Genomic DNA, 25,825 nt, shown 5'->3' with positions numbered 1-25,825 from the left:
CAACATTTTGGATATCTAACAGTTCATCCCAGTTTATCTGAATTGTTGTGATCATTAAACGTCCTTGTGTCCTAAGGTCAGTCATTGATTAAATTGTTCTAGTTTCAATTAGACTTGAATGTAACAAGGAGCAGGGACTACCTGCCTTACCTCATGGGTTCTCTCTGGGTTCTCCGGTTTTAAATTAAGATAATGTATATCCTGTTAGTCCCGAAATGACATATTTTGTAATATCAAGTGGGCATTAACTAGAATTGATGAATATAATTTTAGTACTTAATGTGTTTTGATAAAAATATATGTTAACCTCTATTCTGCCATATTAACAGCTTCCTCCACTCAGTCCACTGTAAATTGATTTATGACTATTTTCAGGCGTAACAAGATGGACAATGCCATGGATTGGTTTAGAATACGAGCTTGTACTTATATGATAATAGCTACCGTTCTCGCCTGTGTGGTTTATGCTGTTAGCGGCAAAAGAGCTCGAAGCCGGGGAGAGAGTTTAGTTCAAGAAAGAATAGACGCCAACAGAAAACTTAGAGAAGAAGGTCTAAAAGAAAAGGAATCAGCTACCACGTCTTAGACATTAAAGATTCACTTTAAGATTGTTCTCTGTCAGGTCTAAAATATTATTGTGAATCATCTTTATTAGACCGAATGGTGCAGAAAAGTAGGACATTAAACCCCATTACATTTCTTATTATTGGTTATTTATTGTGAAAAATGTCCAATGACATCATTTCCATGAATTGTAAAGATGGAGAGACAGGATAGCTGCTTTTATCATCTATTTAATGTGAAGTGATTTAGAGGAAACCTTTTTATGATGTCATATTCAGTGTGTGCCTTTAATAGATCATCATAAATGTATTTATTATTTACAAGGAAATAAGCATCAAGGATCATTTCTCATAGATTTTTTGATCTCCCAACATTTGTTGTCTACTGCTCAGCAAATCTACAGCTCCACATATTGTTGGCATTAAAATCTCTGTGCATTATGGGCCTTTTTCACTGGTAAATTAATCAAAACTATCAACCATTGTTTAATAACATCCTATCTAAAGATTTCCGTGAAAAATCATACTTGGCACTGGTTTGTGTTCAATATGTACCATATATATTGTCTGCAGTGGATGCCGATTGTTGACAAATTTTCATCATATCTATTTAAATGTCAAGCAGAATTAAAACTATGTTTGGATTGATATTCCTTTTATTGATTCAAAATTCACAATATTGTAGTTTGTAAAGGTTTTAAAAATGATGTTCAGAGGCTTTAACAAAATATCTTTGTTGATAACTTCCTTTCGCAACTTGCAATATACAATTGCAAAAGAAAGTATTTGATAATAATCACTTCTTGAGCTTTGTCTGTCGAGCTGTTGATTAACCATGGAGAGAAAGAGAGAGAGAGAGGGGATTTTAACGTCCACACAACACAAAATAGGTCATTTCTGGACTAATATGTGGTTCAATTTTGTTTCAACAATTCACTTGGGCATAGGGGTCTTTAGCAATGAGAGGAAACCAAAGGACCCGTAGGAAACCCACAAGGTTGGGTAGGCGACCCTACTCCTTGTCACGTATAACCGGGGAATCATTAACCATGGAACATGTATAATTCTTGGTATCCTACCTTTAAATAAGGAAATAAAAGGATCATAGTTAGATTAAATAATTGATTGACAGGGGGCACTCTTAAAATAAACATAAAGGTAGTAATAGCTTTACTGTTTGTGCACAAAGTTGAAATAGCAAAATTTCAAAGAAAGCAGGGGACTATTAAAATGGGTTCGTTAGTCTGTCTGTTGGTCTATCTGTCACACAATAACTCTGGTTCTAATTTTGCTAGAATATCTAAATGTGATGTTAGGTGTTAATTTAGTGAGTTTGATGATGAGCATTTTCTGCCTAGGCTAACCAGAGACAAGCAATTAGGGGCTTGATAACTTTGATTTTAATTGGTGTATAATTTCCCTATATCAAAACCTTGACAAAGTTCGATCATGTGCATTTTCTGCTTGGACTAAGTATGGATACACCATTGGATTGCATAAAGCTTTACAAAAAAGTTATGTGCAATTAATTAATAATATGTCATGTATTTGGGGAGGGGAGGGGAGAAATCGAGGGTTGGGACATCAGGCTCACTGTTTGCTTGTTTATTATTGTATATATTGATTAATTATAATGTGTAGATAAATAAAAACAAAATGATTTTCCTGATTATTGTTTAATTTTATCCATGTAAATGAATGCATGCTAACATGTAAACAGGACTTATAATATATTATATATATACCATCTGAAGGATTAGACGACTGACATGGGGAACCTTCTCAGCCATCACCATAAGCGAAACTGACGAGACCTGAGTAGCAATTATAAGTCGGCGCCTTACTTCCTGAGCCATCTGTGTAGATACCGGTATAAGTGATAGGTTTTTATGAGGTTGTATATGTTGCCATTCCCTCTATTAGTTCATTGTCTGTCAGTCATTTGTTCATATTTTTTGTTGGCAAAATAGAGGTTATTTTCATCCGTATCTTTTTAAAAATGATATGAGTTAACTATCTCAGTAAATGCAGAACCTTATTGATTTGTTAGAGCTAATGGATCAACCTTTTGGGTTTTTTTTTAAAAGTTAATTTGTAATGGCTTTGAGATGACTTGCCTGGCAACCTATGTTTTTATTTGTAGATGTAGTTTATTGAGAGTTGGCAATCACAGTACTCTCAAAAATTTTATGTCAGTATTTGCATAAGGCTGCAAATAGACCTAGTAGAGGGTGTATAACAGTCAGATAAATTGGTTCGCCCAAATAATTATATCAGGTTTGACATACACAAAAGATTTTGAACTCATATTATGTGTAACACAAGCCCCATACCCATGGCAGTTTGCAGTACAATGACTGAATGAGTGACTGAGTGGTGGTCTATAGATTAGATAACACCACAATTAAGAAAAAAAATATGTTATTGAAATTGATCTCTATAAAAAAAAAAAAAAATGTCTGTTCCATTGAAAGTAATATCATGGCATAGAATACCTAGTGACAACACTCTCATGTTGACGTTTCACGGACAAGTCATATTAGGAATAGTAGTGCACTTTGTCTTTCTCTCAGTCTCATGATTAATAAAGTCTCAACTGACTCAAGAATCCTAGTTTTACGAATACGAAGTGATCCCATATAAGTTTGTATTACATAAAAAAAAAAGAGTCCAGACTATATTGGTCATTGTTTCGGTACTTCCCATGTTTTGCGTTCTTTGCAAAAACTCGTATGGGGAAAAAAATAAAACGTGTTTTTAATTCTAGCCTAAATTATATCCCCGAATTCATGAAGTGCATGAACAGATAAAAATCTTCGATAAGTATATTAGAATTATCTCCCTTTGCTGTAACTACCCAACGGACGCGCTTCCCTAGCAACGCGTGTAACTTTTCTTGGGGCTTGCTTGGTATGGCAATGTCAATAACTTGTAATAATTGAACATGACATAGGTGTAGTAAAGTTTGTAGCTGGTTCAAAGTTTCAACAATGACTGAAATGATGCAAGGGCTTCTATCCGAAGCTAGAAACGGTCGATTTTCGTCGATCAAAGACACACTTTCAGAAGACGGTTTGTTTATGTATTTCTTTATTTATAACTCCTGCAGTCTAGGCTAGGCCTACTCCACACTCACAAGTACTAATGTTACTTGTTAGTGTTGGCTATTTTTTGTTCACCTTTCACTCGAGGAAAACTGTCGCTATCAATGTCATTAACACCAAACGTAATTATAAATAATCGCTGGTCCTTTTAAAGCTCGAGTGCTAATTTGCCGGCTTCGGCATTCATCACGTTGATTGAAGGGAGGCTATAAATATAATTATTTAATCAGCACAACAATATTATTGACTGCAAAGAATATAATTAATGACCCTTAACACATAATCTTTTCTTTAGAAGAAAAATTTCGTGGTTAATAATATAAAATAAATAAATATTATAAGCTTACTGAATAATAAATAATGTCTGGACTTGGTGTTCGACAAAGTATACCATTTTTATTTCTTTATTACTTACAATAGGCCAATCTATATTTTTTTTTTCTTACTCTCAGATATTTCAAGTGTTTGGGAAAATGCAGCATCATTTATTGAGAAACAAATGTCTCAACAAAAGGTAATTATGTTATTGATTTATAATAAGATAGTTAACACAAAAAACTCAAGACACAAAGACATAAACTGAATCTTGTTCTTTTGGGAGAATTCGACTCGGTGACATGTCAAATCATCTGTTATATGGCATATTTTGTGTAATTGCCCCCCTTTATTCATGATGTATGGAAATTCCATTGGAATGTGAGTACATTCTCCTTATGGGAGCCACGTACGGTAGCTCAGTAAGGAGCTGGCTTACAAAATGTGGTTCAATCTGGTGTTAAGAAAATAGCTCAGCATTTCCAGCATGTTTTACCCTTGTCATTGGTGTCAAGTCATTTGGATGTTACAAAAAACAGGTTCCAGGATCGTTCATTCGTTGTTTCATTGCCAGTTTTAGATACATGACTTTGTAAGTAAGCATGACATTATTTAAAAAGAAAAAGAATTGATTTGCAAAGCCATTAGCATTTTCATTTGCCCAGTTGATGCAGAAAATTATGACCTTATCAAACCCAGTTGAAAGTATTCCATTTTATTGATTTAGTGGGGGGGGTTGGATGGCTGAATGGTTAGCGTGCGCGCGCTGTATCATAAAGTCTGTCATTGAGTTGACTGGCGTGGTTTCGAATCCCCGGTTGTACGTGACAAGGAGTAGGGTCGCCTGTCCAACCTCGTGGGTTTTCTCCGGGTCCTCCGGTTTCCTCCCACTGCTAAAGACCCCTACGCGCAAGCGAATTATTGAAATAAAATTAAACCATATGTTAGTCCCGAAATGACCTAGTTTGTGTCGAGTGGATGTTAAACCCCATTTCTCTCTCTCTCTATTGATTTAGTTGTTCTGTACAATGGATATTAACCCAAATATTTCTTTTTATTAAGTCAAAAAAGTTCTTTGGTTTTTTTTTCCAGGGGGTTAATATACCTAACCTTGGAGTTTTCACCTTCTCGCAGAAAAAGTTGGATGTTGGAAATAATAAATTTATTTTAATCCAGAGACCAGTTTTCAATATTTCTGAGAAGTTTGCACAAACACATGCCCTACATTTCACAAAATACCATGTACCAGGTAATTATATCAGTGTTTAATGGGTAAGGTGAAGGCCAGGTGTATCTATTTAATATATATATTTAGGGGATGGTCGATTGTCAGTCCGTAACTTGCCGAATTAACAGAATTGTAATTGTTTGACCTGGAATTCAGTCCTGTCACAATTCTGTCAGTCCCAACCACTGAGGTAGTGTGAGTATAGAATTGTGATGTAATTAAATACAACAAATATGTTTCAGTTGCTATGATTGGTTAAGATTTTTGACAGAATTCAATTCCGGAACGTTCAATCGAGCATCCCCACTGTCTTCACCACATGGTTTACAAAAGACTACAATCTTTAATCTTTTCAAAAACAAGTTAAATGAAGTCTGTCATTGCAGGGCTTTCATTCAAGTTAGATTTGTCAGTCTTAACTTACAGACCAACAGAACTTGCCTATCAGTCAATTTACCTGCCGAGAAAAGCAGAATTTCAAAGAAGTTAACCTTAAAACACAATTTATAGTTCTTATTGTAAAAATATATTTAAAATCAATTGGGATAATGTTAAAAATTGGCATGTTCTTTGAAAAAAATAAATCTTGCTAATTAAAATACGCCAAAAATTGTCAGTCTGTCACACCAGGTAGAATACAATAATTCTTGTTCTAATTTATTATTGCCTGTCCAACCTTGTGGGTTTTCTCTGGGTCCTCCGGTTTCCTCCCACTGCTAAAAACCCCTATGCGCAAGCGAATTATTGAAATAAAATTAAACCATATGTTAGTCCCGAAATGACCTAGTTTGTGTCGTGTGGATGTTAAACCCTATTTCTCTCTCTCTAATTTATTATTTAGGTAGAATCTTCAAACATGGTGCAGATGTTCATTAGGTGACAGTTACTGACATATAATTTGTTAATTTGATTGTAAATGACATTTACAATAGAGAGAATATGTATAAATCAACTTTTTTGACTTAAAGGGCGTAAAGCTAGAATTTAATATTATCCATAGTCTTCGACACAAACACAAATTATTGGTCTATTCCAATCAATAGTGATGTTATCTTACCATTAAAATTTAGGCTCCTTATATCAAATAGTTAAGACAAGACACAGTGAACAATTTTAAACCAGTACATGTCAGCATGTACTCTATGCTCTTGGATGTGATTGTAGTACCATGGGTTGTCTGTCAGACGTGGAAAGCGGCCATACCCCCAAAACCGGTTGCCACAACCGGCGTATGACCCATGCACTCTTTTCTTACTAAACATCAGTGTGTAAGTGAAATGTTAAACAATACTTCCAATGTAGACTTAACTGACCAGGTGTGAGGGACTGCCATTCAGTGTGAAAGTGAAATGTTAAACCATACTTCCAATGTAGACTTGACTGACCAGGTGTGAGGGACTGCCATTCAATTTAGCCTGCTTGTTTATTTCAACAAACAAAACTGATTTGAAAATACAATAAAAGTTTTAAAAAATAAATATAAATCAGTTTATATAGACTCGTATTAAATTAATATGGGCTTTTTGACCCATATTCATGACCCTTTAGGTTCCAAAGAATGGAATCTTAGCTCCTTTAATCATTGAATTTCACTAAGTCTGCCTAGTTTGCTTAGTTACATTGTGTGACATTCATTTGATTTACTTTTTAAATAAACATAGAAACATTTTTAACTGTAGCCTATAATATTGGTTTTATCTAAATATTGATTCATTGACTAGGATTACTGGAAAAGATGAAAATCTACTGTTTGGTTAGGATTTTATATCAAAAATTGTGTTACAGAAATAATTGATCTTTTGACAGGAATTGATTATTATTGGATATTATAGATAGACATTATTAGATTTTGTGACCTTGAGATATCTGCCTGTCTGTTATGGAAATTTGTTAAAGACTGTTATAGTATAAACTAGTTATAAAGGGGATACAATGGTGATCATAGAATGAGACAGAGGTTGGACAACCCAATTAGATCTGTGTAGCTAATGGATCAATAAATGTAATTATAGAGACAGAGAGAGTATAAATATGATAGGTAGTCCCCACTCAACAGACGTACAACATAATTTAGTAGAATAAACCATGAGTTTAATAAATAAATTTTTGCCGGTCTTAAAACCTTTTATCAAATGTTGATGGGTCTTAAACCCTTTATCAAATATCGATAGGTCCTACTACCCTTTATCAATTATTGATGAATCTTATAACCCTTTATCATATGGTGATGGGTCTTATCACCATTACACCCTAACAACAGTTGAGTTCGAATTTCATGAAAATTGGGCCGAAACTTCCCGTCAAAATGGTTACTCCTGTATGCAAATAGTGTGAAAGCATGTAATACCATGGACCGTATATATACGGTCCATGGTAATACAAAGATAGTGAACCCTCTAGAAGTCACAATTTTTATCCGATTTTGATGAAACTTTTAAGATGCATGTTTATAACCCAAAGATCTTGGTTCCTTTTGATATTGGCGCATATTGGCGCATTTCCTGGATTATGGCCCCTGATTGTACGAAAAATCGTTTTTAGATTGTGAACTCACTAGAGGTCACATTTTTTATCTGATTTTGATGAAATTTAAAATATGTTTATATCCCAAAGATCTCGTTTTCATTTGATATTGATGCATGTCAGACCGTAGCATGCTGGATTATGGTCCCTAATTGTACAAAAATTGCTTTTTTAGCTTGTTCTCTGTCCATCTTTTGCAAAATGTGGGTGTATCTTGCATGGCAACCACAATTCTTTGATCTGTGACCTGTCTAAGGTCATGTTTTGACCTGATTCTTTGTTTTACTCTTGGTGCTGAAGAGTCCTGCATACAAGAAAAATGTTGTAATAGTTATGTTCCAAAATAACCTGTTTCATAAGGACAACTTGTATCAAAGATTCTTTAATCTTTTTCTAGTAGATAAACATTATTACTATTATCAGGCCTGGGAATAATTATAAATATTAATAAAAGACTAATCAGACAGACACCAAAGAGATTGAGTCTGATAAAGGTCAAAGCTTGAGTTTATGCCAGAGCTGTGTCTTATTGTTTCCAGACTAGATTTTTATGTACCAAGATACAATTCCTAATGCATTTTGGGTTTTAATTTTTTGTAGGTCAAATACCAGTTGTACAACTTAACTATGCAGCTTTATCATTCGAATCAGCATTCGATCGAGATACGGTAGAATCATGTATACGAGAAATATTAAACGCTGTTGGTAAAGCTCTTGCTAATAAGAAGAATGTGGAAGTTCTGTTTGCAGGAATTGGACGATTGTCTTTTAGAGATTCTAGGGTCAAAATGAGATTCTTCAAAGATTTTATCAATCAAATGGATGGTTCTGGAAAATTAGTAGATTCTATGCAAAATGTAAGTATTAATATTTATATAATATGATTATGATAGATTGATGTCAAAAATAATTTAGATATTTGGAAACTGAGATTTTTGTTTTCATTGAATACTTTTGAAATTAATGTGCTGGATTAAAATTAGCAAGAAATTGGTTTAGCATCCTACTTTTCGGCACCAAGCAGTCTAATGACAGTGGGCATACGACATGCAGTGTAATATGAGGGGAATTTTGTCTGAACGTCTACGTTTCTCCCCTATTCTTCATCTGTTAAGGGTTGTTTTACATACATTCCATTTGAGTGCATAAGACAGCTAGGTTTCACCCCTACTCTTCGGCTGTCATGCATGCCTATCAGTATCAGTATTCGACTACTCAGGTGAAATTCAGTTATTCATTCTATCTGAACGACTAGCAGAGAGAGGGAGAGAGAGAAATGGGGTTTAACCAGGTCATTTCGGGACTAACATATGGTTTAATTTTATTTCAATAATTCGCTTGCACGTAGAGGTCTTTAGCAGAACCGGAGGACCCGGAGAAAACCCACTAGGTTGGACAGGCGACCCTACTCCTTGTCACGTACAACCAGGGAATCGAAACCACGCAAGTTGACTCAATGACCGACTTTATGATACAGCGTGCACACACTAACCATTCAGCCATCCACCCCCCCCCCCCCACCCCCCTGAATGACTAGCAGCTTTTCTTGTTCAGAAATTAATGTTTAATGCAGCCCATCATCAATGCAATGCAATTAGATTTATTTTTTATCATTTAACCCTTTCATGTTTTTTATTTCTTCTAATTTTGTACTTAAAATTGTTTTAAAATGTAATTCATATATTTTCAGAGACCTGGAACTGTTGATTCAGTTATGACAAATAGAAGTTGTGTGTCCAGACCAGCTACATCTAATACACTTGTTTTACCAAAGTAAGATATTTGTTTACGTCCACATATTAAATGTGGTTGTATATTGTCATCATGTTAAATATTGTCTGTCCAGTCACTCGTGGGCCTTGTCTACACTTTCTTGCATTAACCCAAGTATTCTTGGATGGCCGAATGGTTAGCACAGTTGCATTGTATCATAAGGTCTGTCATTGAGTCGACTGGTGTGGTTTCAATTCCCTGGTTGTACGTGACAAGGAGTAAGGTCGGCCTGTCCAACCTTGTGAGTTTTCTCCGGGTCCTCCAGTTTCCTCCCACTGTTTAAGACACCTACGCGCAAGCGAATTATTGAAATAAAATTGAACCATATGTTAGTCCCGAAATGACCTAATTTTTGTTGAGTGGACGTTAACCCCTCTCTCTCTCTCTCTCTCTGTCGCTCTCTCTCTGTGTCTCTCTCGGTGTGGCTCAGCCCCTGTTGTCAGGAATTCACCAAAAACAAAAGGGATCATAAAGAACTTCAGTTTGACCATTGGACATTTGCTAATTTTTGCACAGTTTAATAGTGCAGTGGTGGAGAACTCACTACACGCAAACAAAATTAATAAGACACTAACCACACAGACATTGCAAGCAATAATATATTGGTGGTTTTTTTTGTTTTTCTTTTTACAGGATTTCTAATTCCCATTTAAATGCTGGTAATAATCTAGCACCATTAGTGGAACAGGAAGAAGATTATTTACCAATAGAGAAAGATGTCGGCAGTATCAATAATGATTTACCAGCACCTAGCGTAGATATGGCCGAATCTGACATCCAACCAATAGAAACAGATGTATTAGATCAACCTCAGTTATCCGAGATACCAGGTGGTATGGATACAGGAGATATTATGACAGATAATGCTGTGTGTAATATATTAAATACAAGTACAGATGAACCTGACATTGTTACTGGGGAAGTAGTAGACATCGCCCCAGATCTAGTCATAGATGATGGTTAGTTAATACTTTTTATACCCAATATATTTGAATAATAAAAAAGCTGTACGTCTGGCCTTATAAAGTACTAAAGTAGAACTATGAGGAATGTAATCTCTCGTTGACATAGTACTTTGGTTATTTTGAGACTATAAACTGTTAGTTTTACTATGGCCACATGTGCAATGCTATGGAGAAAAATTTTGACCGAGCAGCAGTATTGCTATCTATTCTCTTGTCAAGGGTTTAAGTGCACACCAGCTTGTGCAAGGGTCGACCTTGGTTTGTTGTTTCATACAAACTATGAGGCATCACATCATTTATCAACAGACACTACCCCAGACAGGATAAAGCTTGCATGGTCCACAGCGGAAAATTCCAATATTTTAAAACATAATTACACTGCGGCTATTGTCATTTAAGGCATTTTGAATCACTTATGACTTAACGATGTCAATATTATGAAAGTTGAATGTGTAAAAAGAATATCAGTTCTGTTTAGTATATTACAAAGATATGATGAAATGAAAATATCACTACATACATGTAAGTGTTAAATCTTAGGTAGCTAGGTGGCTTATAATTCAATACTGCTGAACTAAAAATAAAGTAAATTATTGTACTTACGTCTTTGAAGACTTTTTGGTTCTGTGTTCTGTTTATGAATAATTTCATGTTCTAACTCCCAGAATAAATAAGGTAACAAAATACATACACAATAAATTATAATAGACACATGAATAGCTAATTATAACATATTGTTAAATACTATTATATAACCTTCTTTATATATAGGTCTTCTAATTATCTACAATTGTTGGGCAGTTATAACATTTATACCATACTTGTTGTGGGTAAGGCTTGTAATATACAACTGTGCAATAAACCAATAAACATGTTTTCATTTTCCCCGGATCTTTGTATCTTGGCTCTGATATTGATATAAATTAAAGTGGATTGGAAAGTTGAAAAGGGCATTTATTGTGTATTAAAGATACATTCCTGCATACAAACTGGGTGATTTGATGATATATTTGGACTAAAAACATATTCAAACTAATTAATTTATCATAAATTTGCTTCAAATCCTTCTCAAAATATTGCAATTGCCAAGGAATACCTTTACTATAAAAAAAATCGATCAAAAGAGGTTATGTTTGTGTCACGTGACTTGCCTCTCTCGGTACCTAGCAATGGGGGCAAAATCGGAGGAGAATTCATTGCATACACAAGACGATGCTGTCTTTAATCGCTGACTGTTTATTACAAATATCGAATCCTAATTAAATTCTCGGATTATCCACTGCCCAAGTTTTTTTCTGTGGTTTTTAACTCCGAAACTGTTGTACGTCTAACTCTTCATAAAGTTTACCAACATGTACATCAAGCGCTCAATCTCCGCGTGCGACCTTTGATGTCACACGTGCAGACACTCCTAATCGTCTGGCTGTCGATTAGGGAAACCCATACATACAGTTTTGTCCTGTATGTGCCCCATGAGTGTTTTTCAGGGCATCCAGTATTTTTCTAGTAGGATTGGATATTTCTACTTCCCATATATACCAAAATTGCCATACTTTTATTGGAGATAACCACCCGATAAATACTTTTCTGGGAACCTATCTTTAATAACAATTGACATAATAAAACAATTACAATAATTTAATTATCAAATTCAAATGTATGGGGCAAATTTGCCACAATTTTGTAGCATGGGAAGCTACATGGTGTAATGTGTTTGACTATCTCTCTCTCTCCCCCCAGTGACACCTGAAATCATTGCACAATTAAGATTCTGGTTGTTTTATAAATGAAAAGAACAAATAAAATATGACCTGTCCATGTGTTTATCCTATGGGTTTCTAGTTGTGTGCTGTGCCTTCCTCCTTAACTTATTCACATGCAGCACTCTCTGTTAAAAACACAAACAATTCAGTTACTACAATTATAATACTTAATTGATAAAATTCTATTTGGTAACTGTCAAATAATCAGTGAAAATAATTATACTGAGAGTGTTATATACAGTTAAATCATAAGTGTTCAAAACATAAACAAAAGTAAGTATTGTACCTTCAATTAATATAAAGGTATGTGATATTTGGTATTGATCTCCATATAAGATCAATAATTTGTAAGAAAGACTTTCAACTTTAAACATTTGATTGATCTACCTCAAACATATAGAATGTAAGTAAACAGCTGTTGTTGGTGTTAACTTAATCTAGACTCATATTTTTATAAGTTTTATTATTACATTGTTTTGTACTTTGAACAAATCTTTATGCTCTTTTTAAAGGAACATTATCACTTTCAACAAGAAAATAAATGTAATTAATTTTATATGATTTTCAATTAAAAAATCCAGATGCTGGACTACTTCGAATAAATTAGCACATCTGCTGATTTCTTGAAAACCAATATGCAGGACACATACTTAATCTTAAAACATCTGTATCTCAGCAATGGACGTGCAAAACTGTCTTAAATTATGTATACCATCGAATTTTAATACCTATCTATAATAACTACATACAAATCATGAAATAAACATTAGTTTCATACCCAGCATCTTTATACATTTGAGTTCATAAAAATCTGAGTAATTTTATATTCTTTACACCTACTGTTTCTCCACAAAATATGAAAGTATTATGGACTATGAGTATGGAAACAAAGTAATGATATCAATCACAAAACATTAGAAATGTTTGTGCATGCATGAGAGAACAATAAAAGATAAATCTTATAAATAATTTGCTTATTTCTATATTATATTTTTTATTCCCATTTTGTTAAACAATTCATGGTGCATGCCATAGCTCTCAATTTTATAATATGCAATAATCATGTTAATTTTTACTGTGTCATTAATATTTGGTTTATGAATATCAGACAAATAATTAGTTTATAAAATCATTATAAAAAGGACAATGTAGTAAAAGGTGTTTTTTATCTTTTAGCTGTATTAAGACCACACATTAGGACCACAATTTTTACAGATTCTTTGACAATATGGCGCAAAAGATTTCATGTATCTTCCCTAAGTTTCTAAGCATTATGTCCTACTAAGTGCACTTCTCTCATTATTATATTAACATTTCTACATTATTAATCATTCTATATGGAATAATAAAAAATCATGAATTATATAAATCAAACGATTTGTTCTCACAAATAACATTAACAGATTATACAAGAAATAATTGTCATTATATAATACATATGAATTGATTTGTAATTGAAAGATACTGAGATTGGAATCAAATGTTGAATATCAGTTGATGAAGGGATGTAATTAATACTCCACAGACCATGATCTTTATCTATTGTTGTGTTTCATTGTATATAGATGAAGAGATATAATTAATATTTGGATGTCATCAATAGTCTCTTGTTATTAGTCTCTAGAACTGCCAAGTAGTGTTGATTACTTCTCAAGATTAACATCTCAATTTATATAAAACAGATTTTGATTTATTTTGTGGTTGGAACTTCAAGAAGGATATTTTGAGTTTACATTGCTATATTTTGTGATTGGAACTTGGAAGTTTTAACAGGGAGATTTTAAGTTTGTGTTGCTTTATTTTGTGGTCTGATTAAGTTTTGACAAGGGAATTTTAAGGTTATGTTGATTAATTTACAAGATTAACATTTCAAGGACAGACTTAATTTTCACTGTGGTTGGGCGTTCTGGTTGTAACAGCAGATTTTAGATTATGTGGTTAAATTTTACATGAGAGAGGCTGCTATCATTAAAAATTCTTACTGCAGCGTTTGGTTGGGAGTTGCTTTTTTGAAAGTTTTGCAGTAGGATTGTTACCAAAGTTTTGCGGGATAAATTTATAGCTGAATAGGACTTTGATTTTTACACAAATAGACATTATTTTGATTAACTCAGCCATTTTTGGAAGATTTTTTTGGATTTTAATCCTGTTCAATCAATCCAACATGAGGATATATCCACCATGTAAAAATAATAATTCAACATTGAAATCTGGATTCAATTTTAAGGGTAAGGTGATCATGGGCTGATTTTTTAAACAGTTAATGAACATTTATATTTTTTTTTTTTAGATTTTATTTAACAATTAAAAAAACATTTACATTTTTTAGATTAATAACAATTAATAAACATTTACATTTTTGGACAGCTTAAACCACACTAAAATGTACTCAAATTGATTATTTAACATTAAATTAAAACAAATCAAAAATATTTATTGTTGATAATCTTCAAGCTTGCATTCAAAGGATTTTACCAAAGGTGGAGCTTGTTTGTTTACCTTGTCTGTACAGGATGCCTAATATTGCCAAATTTTCAAATGATTTTATCTTTGTAAATACTGAAGAAATTGAACTATTTTTGGGATGTCCTGATATTAGAGATTCAAGTGTCACAATATTGTACTTGTAAGGAATTCAAACGACAATCATGGTGGCTCTATTAAATTAATTTATTTTATTACTTTTGATTACCGCAAGATTCTATAAATCGGACTGTTTGTTTCATTATTGATATCATATTTTGTATTAGTGATTCATAAATATTGTTTTTATTTTCAGAACGCCGTTCTCTGGGCCCAGTTGGATCACGTGCAGGATCAAGATTAGCCATGCCATTACCTAGAGCTACTGGTGTCAGCTTATTAGATGATCTTGTTCCAGCTTCATTGACTCCTAAATTAGTTCCAGGAACTCCACTTGTACCAGGAACACCCTCAGCACATATGGTTGGTTCACCTATGGTTCCAGGAACACCATTAGTACCAGGAACACCATTGGTAGCTAAATCATATCCCGGTCCTCACATGATTAGTGAGGGAGATGGGTAAGTTGAAACACACACAAATAGTAAACATTATTTTACTTTGTTGAAGACGTGCAAAGTAATTAACCACTCTAAAGGCAGCTGAAAGAAAGCATCCGTTTTAGCATTTTTTGTATGGATAGCCACATCTACCCAAATACGTAATATTTTTATAAAACAGTGAGATAAAGTGTCTGTTGTATCATACTATAATTTATAGTAGCAGTTCTCGCATAAAGACTGATTTAATGCGGGAAATGAAAATTATGAGGTCAATTTTATATCCAGTTCCAACACCTACCCCCTCTCTGATCCCGGGAATTCCGAAAAATTTATATTCCCCTATATGCGGCTAAAATTTATTGTTATGAAGTACAGCAATAGGAACCAATAGGAAGAGCAATATGGATTTATCCCATGCAATGTTGATTGTTCACAAAAATAATGTTTTTATATGCTTTTTTCAATTCATCTGTAATGTTTTGTGTATGAATTAATAATTATTTGAAATAGGCCAACTCAAAAAAAAAAAAAATACACGGTTTTATATTTTTGAAAGATTCGATTCAAATGAACATTTGATACTAATTTTGAACATAAAATATTTTTTGTCGTTGCTAAGGAACTTTAAACCCAACATTAATTTGATTTTGATTATTTATTTTAGATATGAACCATTCCCACCTCGAACACCATTAAACAAGATTTTATCTCCACCTCATCTGGCCCCTTTAAGTCGGGCAAGAAGTGCCGAACAATTCCCTGAAACCAAAGATGTCACTTTTGCAGCAAATACCAAACCATCATCAGCTTGCGGCCATTCAAACGCTGGTCAAGAATTGTGTTATTTATGTCATCAACGATGGAATCGTAATATTCCTGTGTCATTCAATGCAGAGAAGAAACGTCGCGAAGAAGAGGAAGATATCCTGTTACAGCAGTACCAATCTCTGAGAGATGGAGAAGAAATGTTAAAAGAACAGGTGAGTAAAATAAACACAATCAAATAAACACAATAAACATGCGGTGATGATTTTTTTTTTTTTTTTTTTTTTTTAAGGTATTGGAGAACTAGAATATCTTTTTTTTTTAATAGCCTAAATTTGATTGAAACACACTTGTCTAGCTGTTTTTAACAACTGATCACATGACTACTGCTTCTATTACCTCATCCCAGCACGAATTAAAGTATTTGATAAGAAATGAATTAATGTGTAATACAGTTAAAAACACAATTTAATGTTGTTAAGATTTTATATTTTTAGGATAAAATAATGTCAAAAAGAAATGATCTCCAAAGAATTGCAGCATTTAATTTAGGGATAGCTGAGGCTGTAGATCTTTCGAAGAAAAAACGAGATACAGAATTTCATGTAAGTATTGTTGCAGATCCTGCTTTTGCATTTTTGAAACTAAATCTAATTTGTCATATGCTGAAACGAACTCATATCAATTATTTAGCATTAAGGAAACGAAAGGTAAATATCAACAGTAGATAATGACTTGGATCCATTCAGAGTAAAAAGATTCATTAAAATATTACCTATCATTTATCAGTGTGCAAAATGTTGTGAAATTTTCAATTCATCATATTTCTGTAAATACTGAATGGAATTTAATCATATTTGGACTGGTATTCCTTTTAGAGATTTACATTTACAATATTGTAGTTTGCCAAGGATTAAAAATTCTTCAAATGACAATCAGAGGCTTTAAGCTAAGACCGTTGAGTTATGTTTTCTACAATAAACACCATGTAAGATGTTAGAGAAAAACAGACAGATTTCTTTGAAAATATAAAAGGTTTTCTTGACAAGTAATTTTGTATATTCTTTCAGAGATCATATGTTTTCCAAAAGAGGCCTTTAACACCTTCCCGATTTCCTAAACAGGAGGCGTATAGTAAGGAACTACAGAAACAGGTAAACTTTAATATCACGTTCAAACTCATACAAAGTCCTACACAGTAACTGTTAACTTTTAACAACTGTCATATGTCCATTTTTATTAGCCCAGTTGATGCAGAAAAGTATGACATTAAATCTCATTTTATTTTTATCACGCCGATTCGATTTCTGATCAATTGATTTTGAATGTTTTTAGGTTGAAATTAAAGAAAAGACGAAACAGAAACAGAAAACAGATAGTGATTTCCTGGAAAGATTAGAACAAGTTCAACTAGCTGAAGAGTATGTACAAATTTTATGTAAAAGAACCCTTAACACTTGGAATCCGATTAAGAGTAGGCGGAATCGCTGCTTTCTTTGAATGACATATGCCCGTCTTCACTTGCACAGTTACATAGTTAGGTTTTTGACAGATTTTCATCAAAATTTTAGGAGTATTGTGGAAAAGAAAATCCATATCAATATTTAGCACTTTTACTCTAAAGTTAACGCCCCTAACATTTGATTTGGTACAACCATCCTACTTCTTGTAATCACAACACAGGTCAGAGTTTTCAAGTATTATGTCAAACTTGGTGGACCTAATCAAATACTCATAAACATGAACTTTATCGAAATTCAAAGTTTAATATTTGTATTTCTAGTTTTCCATATTTAAGTAGGACGTTAAACCCCATTTCATTTCATTATAGTTTAGCCGCCCAGAGAGAGCAGTATTTACAGAATAAATTCAATCAACAAGATTCATATAAGAAGGCATTGGAAACTCAGGTAGAATATTTTATTTTTATTGACATGAAATATAAACACCATTTTATACTTAATACTGGAAAACATCGAAAAAACACTAAATACCGGAAAACACACTAAATACCGGAAAATACCCTAAATAGGTAACCCGGAGACTGGTACCCTAAATAGGTAACCGGGAGCCTGGTCCTCTGTGTGCCTGGGTTAAGGTTAGGGTTAGTTTCCGGTTTATAGTATAGCCCTTCCCCAGGTTACCTATTTAGGGTGGTTTCCGGTATTTAGTGTGGTTTCCGGTATTTAGTGTTTTTCCGGTGTTTTCCTCTGTGTGCCTGGGTTAAGGTTAGAGTTAGTTTCCGGTTTATAGTATAGCCCTTCCCCGGGTTACCTATTTAGGGTGGTTTCCGGTATTTAGTGTGGTTTCCGGTATTTAGTGTTTTTCCGGTGTTTTCCTGTATTCAGTATAACATTGTGTTTTCCAGTTGTTTTCCGGTGTTTTTCGGTGTTTTCCGGTATATAGTATAGCCCCATATATATATGTTAGTCCCAAAATGACAGTTCATTTTGAGTGGATTTTAAACCCAATTTCTTTCTCTGTCTTTCTCTCTGTTTTTATATATTTTCTTCTATCTTCTATGTTTCTATGTTAGATGCGAATGCAAGATAAATATCGGCATCCAGATGTTGATTACACTACATTTATCACAGAACCACCAATTACATTCCTATCAATACCTAAACCTAATATATTACGACCTTTCTCTGACTGTCATCTGCCTTCTATCAACTCTTCTATTAATAGGGTATCTCTTTTGTTTCTCTTTCTGTTTTCTGATTTTATCTTTTTATACATCTACATTTGTCATCACTTGCGTCTCCCCCTCCCCCCGTCTGTCTACTTGTCAGAGTTTTTGAGAGTTTTGGATTGTTTTCGGGTAGTCATAACAAGCTACCCATTTGAAATTAAAGGTTGTACATTGAGTTATTGCAGTTTACAGTTTTTAACATAATTTATGAATATCTTCTGTGATTTTTCTACAATAGTCACAAGGAGGAAGGTTGTGTATCAATTTTATACAGTGGTATTGCCCCTGTCACTTAAATCTTTTAATCATTACTCTGTGTTTTGCTAATCTTAGGGAGGAACCCTATTCAAATTGAGATTGTGTATCAATTTTTTTATGTGAATTTATTGCTACAGTCACAGAAACATTTAATTATATATACATTCCAAATCACAGAGTTTTTAAGATGGCATTATTGCTTCTTTGACTGAGTAGATATTCTTGCGGACTCCATTTTTTACTCCTGTTTTCTCTTTCCCTATTCTTTCTCTAATTTATTTTTTTCTTCATTTAGTTCCATTGTTTCACTTTAATATTTAACTAGCATCTGAAACAATTTTATAACATTAATTATTTTTCTTTAGTTAAAATTCAAACCAATGCCATTACCCAATCATGAATCAGATACAGAAGTATTTGGTTTGCATGATGTAAGCAATGAGAAGATGGCTGAGAGGAGACGAAGAGCGCACGATTTATCCCGTGAACAACAAGATTTGGTCGCCCAGAAAAAACGTGATGCTATTTTGAGACGATTAGCTGAACAAGAAGAAGAAGAACAAGTCCTAGAAAAAACTAAGCATGAGTAAGTATGGACTTCCCATAGCTAACAGACTGGTTAAAATAATGTTTAGATATTAGACTATAGGGGAATCCTGGTGTTGGCTGAGAAAGTTCCTCAGAATTTTTCAAGGTGTTTCCCCTTATCATTCAGTGGTGTAAGACAAGGGGGGCCTGTCAAAGAACAGCCTCTACTAATCTAGTCAATTGGCAGTTAGAATTTCAATGAAGAGTAGGCAAAATTTCAGCTGTAGGTCTATATTAGCCAATTTGGTGCAGAAAAGGGTGTTAAACCCCATCCTCTTTAATTGATTTGTGACCTTGACCTGAAGAAAAGTTTGGGATAGGTGAAATTGATGGATGATTTCTCATCCCTGACTGATATTGCATTATATATATCAAGTCTTGAAATATACTAGCTGAGTAGATGCTAAACCCTATTTCTCTCTTTGTCTTTGATAGGTTGTTGGATGACAGAGCTAACCGCTTCGCACATAGATTTGAATTACGTAAAGAACTGGAACAAGATTGGTTTGGTGCTGCTCAGTCCAAAAGAGCTCGTGAATTACAGGATAAATTAAGCAGTCTTCACCCAGGAAAGTTAGTTCATGAACAGTGCGATAAATACAAGAGATGTCATAAATGTTCGAGGAAATTGGCAAATTACGGAGAATCAAATATTTGGAGTGAAAGTCGATACATACCTGGTTCACGTTTGATGGTCTAAAAAAGATTTTCTTCAAATGTAATAGGGTGTGGTATGACCAGACACCTGTATATGGAAGTTGTTAAAAATCAAAAGTTATATCTTCCTTTCTGCATTTTGTTTTGGATGAAAGACCCCTTAAAATCAAATAAGACAAGTTAAGTCTGTTTTCTAACTTAGGGATAGTCATTTAAAGAAATAAAATTGTCTGGCTATACTTTTCTGTGGGGAACAAATATTTACCAGTATATTCTTTTTTTTCAAAAAGATTTAATTAAAATAAAACAAATCTTGTTTTCTACTTTAGGATTGTTCTTTGAATGTGTAAAATGAATTATTTATTTTCAAAAAGATTTAATTAAGATAAATTTTTTAAAAAATGTTTTTTTTAGGGTGAATTTCTTTTAATCTGATTTAGCAAAGGAACGATTAATACGCTGGTTTTGCATTTTATATTGTTAAGAATCATTATTGTTTAGGAAGAGTTTCACTTACAATAACTGGTATGTTTATATTGTGATATCTCACTGTCAAGATTTTTAATTTCAATCATTTGAATATTGTATTTGTTAAGAATTGTAATTGTTGAGGATTTGTTTAAACAGAAAACACTTCTGGAAAACATAAGTTATTTTAATAATGAAAGTACACAATATTCGTTTTTGTCTTAATTTGAAAAATTTGTTGGATGTTGGGAATTTGAATCGGGTAATAAACCTGTCTCCATTGTGAATTTAATCGTGAACATTTTGTTTGAATTGTTGTATGTAATTTAATTGTCAATTTTAAATTAAATGAATTGTTAGACACTGTTTAATTGAAATAGCCTTGACCCTTTGAACCAACCAGAGTAATTGGTTTTCCATTCGTGGCCTTCTGACGTTGAATTTCTGGACAACAACTGTTCCTTAAACTGACACAACAAAGTGGAATATTGGAGTTAACCCATGAAAGCAATGTTTTATTGCCGGAGCGGTTGGTTCTCTTCGCTTGTTTTTGTCCAGACATCCGAATTTTAAGCAACAAATATCAATGTATAGACCACAAAAGTTTCAAAGGGTTATATATAACTGTATGTTCAATTTCTCTAGAACAAAATAAGCAAAACTGTTAAACTTTTAAATATCCAATTGTTTTCAGTATTAGAATGTGTATCTATTTTTTTTTTTTAAATTTTGAAAAAACAAGATCTGTCAAAGTTTTTGATATTAGTATTAAATCAAAAGTTCAAAATATTTTGAGGTAATTTTTTTTTCTGGTCTCAAAGGAATCCTATACAAGTTTACTGCATAGGAGTAATATTTAGTTCTTCAAAATGAAATTAACAAAAATTATTGTTGCTTTTTGATTGTTTTTTTCCATATCCTGTTATCAAAACAGCGTAAAGTATTAAACACTGTGGCATTTATGTATTGGGAGCTGTGATTAATGCTGAATCTTGAGGCTGAGATAAGAGCTTTACATGATATTAGTTAGAGAAATATATAGTTAGTTTGGTTGATTATAATGTGTGTCCTATGTCATGTAGATTAGTATAATTGTTATGTACAGTTAACTTAGTGGATTTTTTAAAAAATGATTTCTCCAAACAGTATTAAAACGTTCATCTGACATCTATTGAACAGGGCTCTCATTTCTATCAAATCTACCGGTTTTCACCATTGTCTTGTTAATCTGCGATAATCCAGACATGAAATATTGACCAGGTCGCAGAATTTAAGAAGTGGGAGCCTCGCTATATAGAGCCTTATTTGTGAACGTAAAATTAAGGATATTTTAGTCTTGATTTAACAATTTTTGTTGAGTGGAGAGTTAATTCGATTTTGTATCTTTCGTCCCTCCCCCAAACCCACACATATCTACTTGTGATTTTGTTATATATCATTCATATATATGTTTGATTAAAAATGTATTAATCTTTTAGATCCATATATTAAATTTGGCTGTGATAATTTTCTTTGTATATATACATTTTATATATTTTGATAAATTATATTGTTTATTTATTTGTGTATCATTTTTATTATTATATATCTTTATCATGGCATAACCATTTCATATTTTAGCAGATTCGTTTTGACTGTTCGATAAGCTCTTATACTAAAAACGAACCAACTCACTAACGATCATAATAAACGGCTCACTATTGGGAATAACCCACATAATATTTATTTCTGTACCATAATTTACTATGTTTGTCTGCATTATTTGAAACTATCTCTTCCATTCCCAATGTCAAATCCCTTTCTTGCGCCTAGTTGATCTTTATATCTTATTAAAGTCATCATGCAAATAAAACTTTGTGCATCTTTTTTTTTTGTCTTGTTCACATTTTCTGCATTATGTAAGATTTAGATAAAGAGCTAGTCCTTCTTACTATAATAGTTTGAAAATAAATCATGAAAAATAAATATATTGAAAATTTCAGTCAAATTGCTACGATAATAAATGTAGTCTTGATATTCCAATTTAGTGTAAACCGATTAAAAGAGCCTCATGTGTTATAATCCAATTAATATCACAACCACCTGAAACCAAATAAAAACCTGAAATAGAGAGATTCAACTCCATAATGCATCTCTAACACACACATCATCTCCACTCTCCCCTGCTAAAATAAAGGGGTGTCTGAAACCATCCCCACTCTCCCTTGCTTAAATAGAGAGTATATTCAAAATCAACCCCCTTCTCTATCTAAATAACTAAATCATTTGTAAGATGAATGGATTGGGGTTTAAAATCTGTTGTGTCATTTTTAAACTAACTTACAAACATTTCATGTGAAGAAGAAGAAATTTTGCTCAAATTGCAGCTATTCTACTGTTAGTAGAAACCATTTCAAGAATTGAATATTTTTATATGTTTGTTATACAGCAATACTGTATTTCAACAATTACAATAATTAACGTGATAAACTATAATTAAGACGATAAATTCACTTTTATTCTTGTACATTTTATTATCAATAGGCTCCATTCCGCTACAACTCTAATTGAAATTTGGTAAAATAACACATCCTCATTTTGAAAATGCAGGATGAATTTGTCAACTCTTTAAGAAAAATAACTGTTAATTTCTACATTTTAAAGTAAAACTTCACTATAACACTAATGTTTGGTTCTATCGGGGGGTTGTACGAGACAAGGAGTAGGATCGCCTGTCCAACCTCGTGGGTTTTCTCTGGGTCCTCTGGTTTCTCCCACTTCTAAAGACCCCTATGCGCAATAATTTGCTTGCAAGTAGGGGTCTTTAGCAGTGGGAGAAACCCATGAGGTTGGACAGGCAACCGGAAATTCAAAACCATGCCAGTTGACAGACCTTATGATACAACACACACGCGCTAACCATTTGGCCATCCACCCCCTCCTTTGTATGACCCTGGTGTAGTATAAACTGATCTCAACAACAGCCTTATAGTGAGGTCCTTGTGTATAATCTGGTGTCGTCTGTGGATCCCAACAACAACATTATAGATAAACAATTGTGTATAATATATGTCCCAACAACAGCATATAGTAGCCCTTGTTGTATTATACACGTGTCTCTCTATAACACTGGTGTACTTAGTCTGTGGATCTCAACAACAGCATTACAGTGTAAGTGAGAAACTTGTTTATATTACATATGTCAACAACAGCTTTATAGTAAAGCCTTACTGTATTGCGTCAACTAAGAATCTAATAGATTATATAAAAAATGAATTATTTTTTAACGAGTTTTATGCACTCTATTTAACAAATCTTATTTCTTGTAAGCATCAAGTATAAACTAGTAAAAAAAATGGCAGCAAATAGTTTCAAAATATTAACATAAGCAATAATTTTCAGTCATAATAATAATTATCAGTATATTACATCAACATCATATACATATAAATCAACACAATTACTTTGGTCAAAACTCAACTGGAAACTGGAAGAAGATAAGTCATTCATGTTATCTGTGGAATAGCAAATCTTCTATTCGATAGGATCCAGAGCAGTGGCATGCAAGGAAACGACAGGGGGCGATAGCCATCCATTTTGTAGGGACATCCAATAAAAGAGTGATATAAACAAATTTGAAATTATCGCTGTGAAATTATCTACTACTTAATTTGAATTGAAGTTTATTTCATCCATTTTACATATTTAAAATGTCCCCTTGGCATCACCATACCTCTGCATCCCACTGATCCGGAGTGCCACATCCATCCCAGAGCTTTGTAGGTCGACCAAAAATAAAATATTGACTGAACTTTCTATGTATAGGGAAACATTATCACCGCTTTCCAGCCCAAATAATTCTCCATCCCTGATTTTCTTCCACAGGAAATTTGGAAGAAGTTCATTTGGTTATATTTTTTTTTTTACAGCAAATTTATCAACAAAAATTAAATTAGGCCTGCACAATTCAAGAGGTCTTTATTTACTGCTTGTATAAAACAATTTTCACAAGTCAAAGGACATGCATCTTCACAGCAACTTTTACAAGTTTGTCTTGTATTTATTATAATTGTCTAGCTAAACAGGGATAACTCTATCCAGTGCTTCACAAAGTTTATAATGCTAAAAATGTTATCCTGTGAAGTCAACAATTTAATCCTCTCTTGGATTCTAAACAATGATAGGATAGTTAGTTGGCCAAATGACTTAGGACCCAAGCATTGTGTTGCTCTATCAGTCAATGTAATCATGATTCTGTTCCACCTCATCCCTGAACATGATCTACAACAGTAAGGCCGGATGGTTTTCTATCATTTTACTTAAGTCACTGACTATCACATGCATTTTTTTTTTTAACATTATGTACTTTTTCAGGGCCTAATCCAGGCTAAAATGAACTCAAATCAATTACTGAACATGTAATCAAAATATCAATGATAATCTCCCTGATTGGATTTAATCAGATTAAAAATATCACCATTAAAATCAAAGACGCCACTGGCTTGTGTTGATTATATCCTATATATTATCTGCAGTGGATAACAAGTTGACAAATTTTCTGTTCATCCACATAAGGTCCATGGTTCATCATATCTTTGTAAATACTGAACAGAATTGAACCATTTTTGGACTGATATACGATATACGGGGATATTGAAATGCAAATACCTATGCAGGTTGTGATATGATAAATAGTCATGGACACTTGACATGCTTTGAGAGTATGTTCACAGACGAAGAACTTATCGCCCCAACAGAACCACTGAGCTGCACATGCGACACGCAATAGCGCCACGCTATTACGCAATAGCGCCACGCAATAGCGCCATACACGTGGGAGGGGTTCATTGTCAAATTTGACACTTCAAGGAAGGGTTGATGAAAACTGTCGCGTGCTGGTTTATCTATCCATGTTTGCTTTCCTATCGGTTCTTGCATAAGATTTACTGTTTAGTGTATCCTTGCTTTAGTGTGTTACGTTCAATTTGATCGGGAGACGTGTGCATCGACGTCAACGTCAACCGACAACACCGGAAGAATTGGCCGTGGTACTGCAAGAGGAGTGGGTCAAATTGCCCCAAATCGTGATTGGACGTTTGATTAGGAGCATGCCACGATGAATTGCTGAATGTTTATGTTCATGTGTAGGCAATTGGCC

At 33.4% G+C, this 25,825-nt stretch overlaps 1 protein-coding gene across 1 annotated transcript; it reads left to right on the top strand.

Annotated features, from left to right (window-relative positions):
* Nucleotides 1–3,362: 3,362 nt before the first annotated feature.
* On the top strand, nucleotides 3,363–22,554 carry LOC126811497 (coiled-coil domain-containing protein 81). The gene is made up of 14 exons (XM_050537161.2): nucleotides 3,363–3,635; nucleotides 4,120–4,181; nucleotides 5,075–5,231; nucleotides 8,334–8,590; nucleotides 9,424–9,506; nucleotides 10,140–10,465; nucleotides 15,014–15,278; nucleotides 15,925–16,240; nucleotides 16,523–16,630; nucleotides 17,096–17,179; nucleotides 17,361–17,446; nucleotides 17,857–17,935; nucleotides 19,341–19,561; nucleotides 19,999–22,554. The coding sequence occupies exons 1-14, from the start codon at nucleotides 3,554–3,556 to the stop codon at nucleotides 20,261–20,263; spliced, it is 2,391 nt and encodes a 796-aa protein (XP_050393118.1). The 5' UTR covers nucleotides 3,363–3,553; the 3' UTR covers nucleotides 20,264–22,554.
* Nucleotides 22,555–25,825: the final 3,271 nt, after the last annotated feature.

This window comes from Patella vulgata, chromosome 2 (assembly GCF_932274485.2).
Source record: "Patella vulgata chromosome 2, xgPatVulg1.2, whole genome shotgun sequence".
In the NCBI taxonomy this organism is placed as follows: domain Eukaryota; kingdom Metazoa; phylum Mollusca; class Gastropoda; family Patellidae; genus Patella; species Patella vulgata.
The sequence above is the reverse complement of the archived record's forward strand: the minus strand, read 5'-3'. Positions and strand labels throughout refer to the sequence as shown.

Excerpts from the sequence above, each read along its gene's own strand:
- LOC126811497 (XM_050537161.2), top strand. The coding sequence starts at position 3,554 with ATGACTGAAATGATGCAAGGGCTTCTATCCGAAGCTAGAAACGGTCGA. Across the intron at positions 4,182-5,074 it reads AACAAATGTCTCAACAAAAG|GGGGTTAATATACCTAACCT; the intron begins GTAATTATGTTA and ends TTTTTTTTCCAG. Across the intron at positions 5,232-8,333 it reads CACAAAATACCATGTACCAG|GTCAAATACCAGTTGTACAA; the intron begins GTAATTATATCA and ends AATTTTTTGTAG.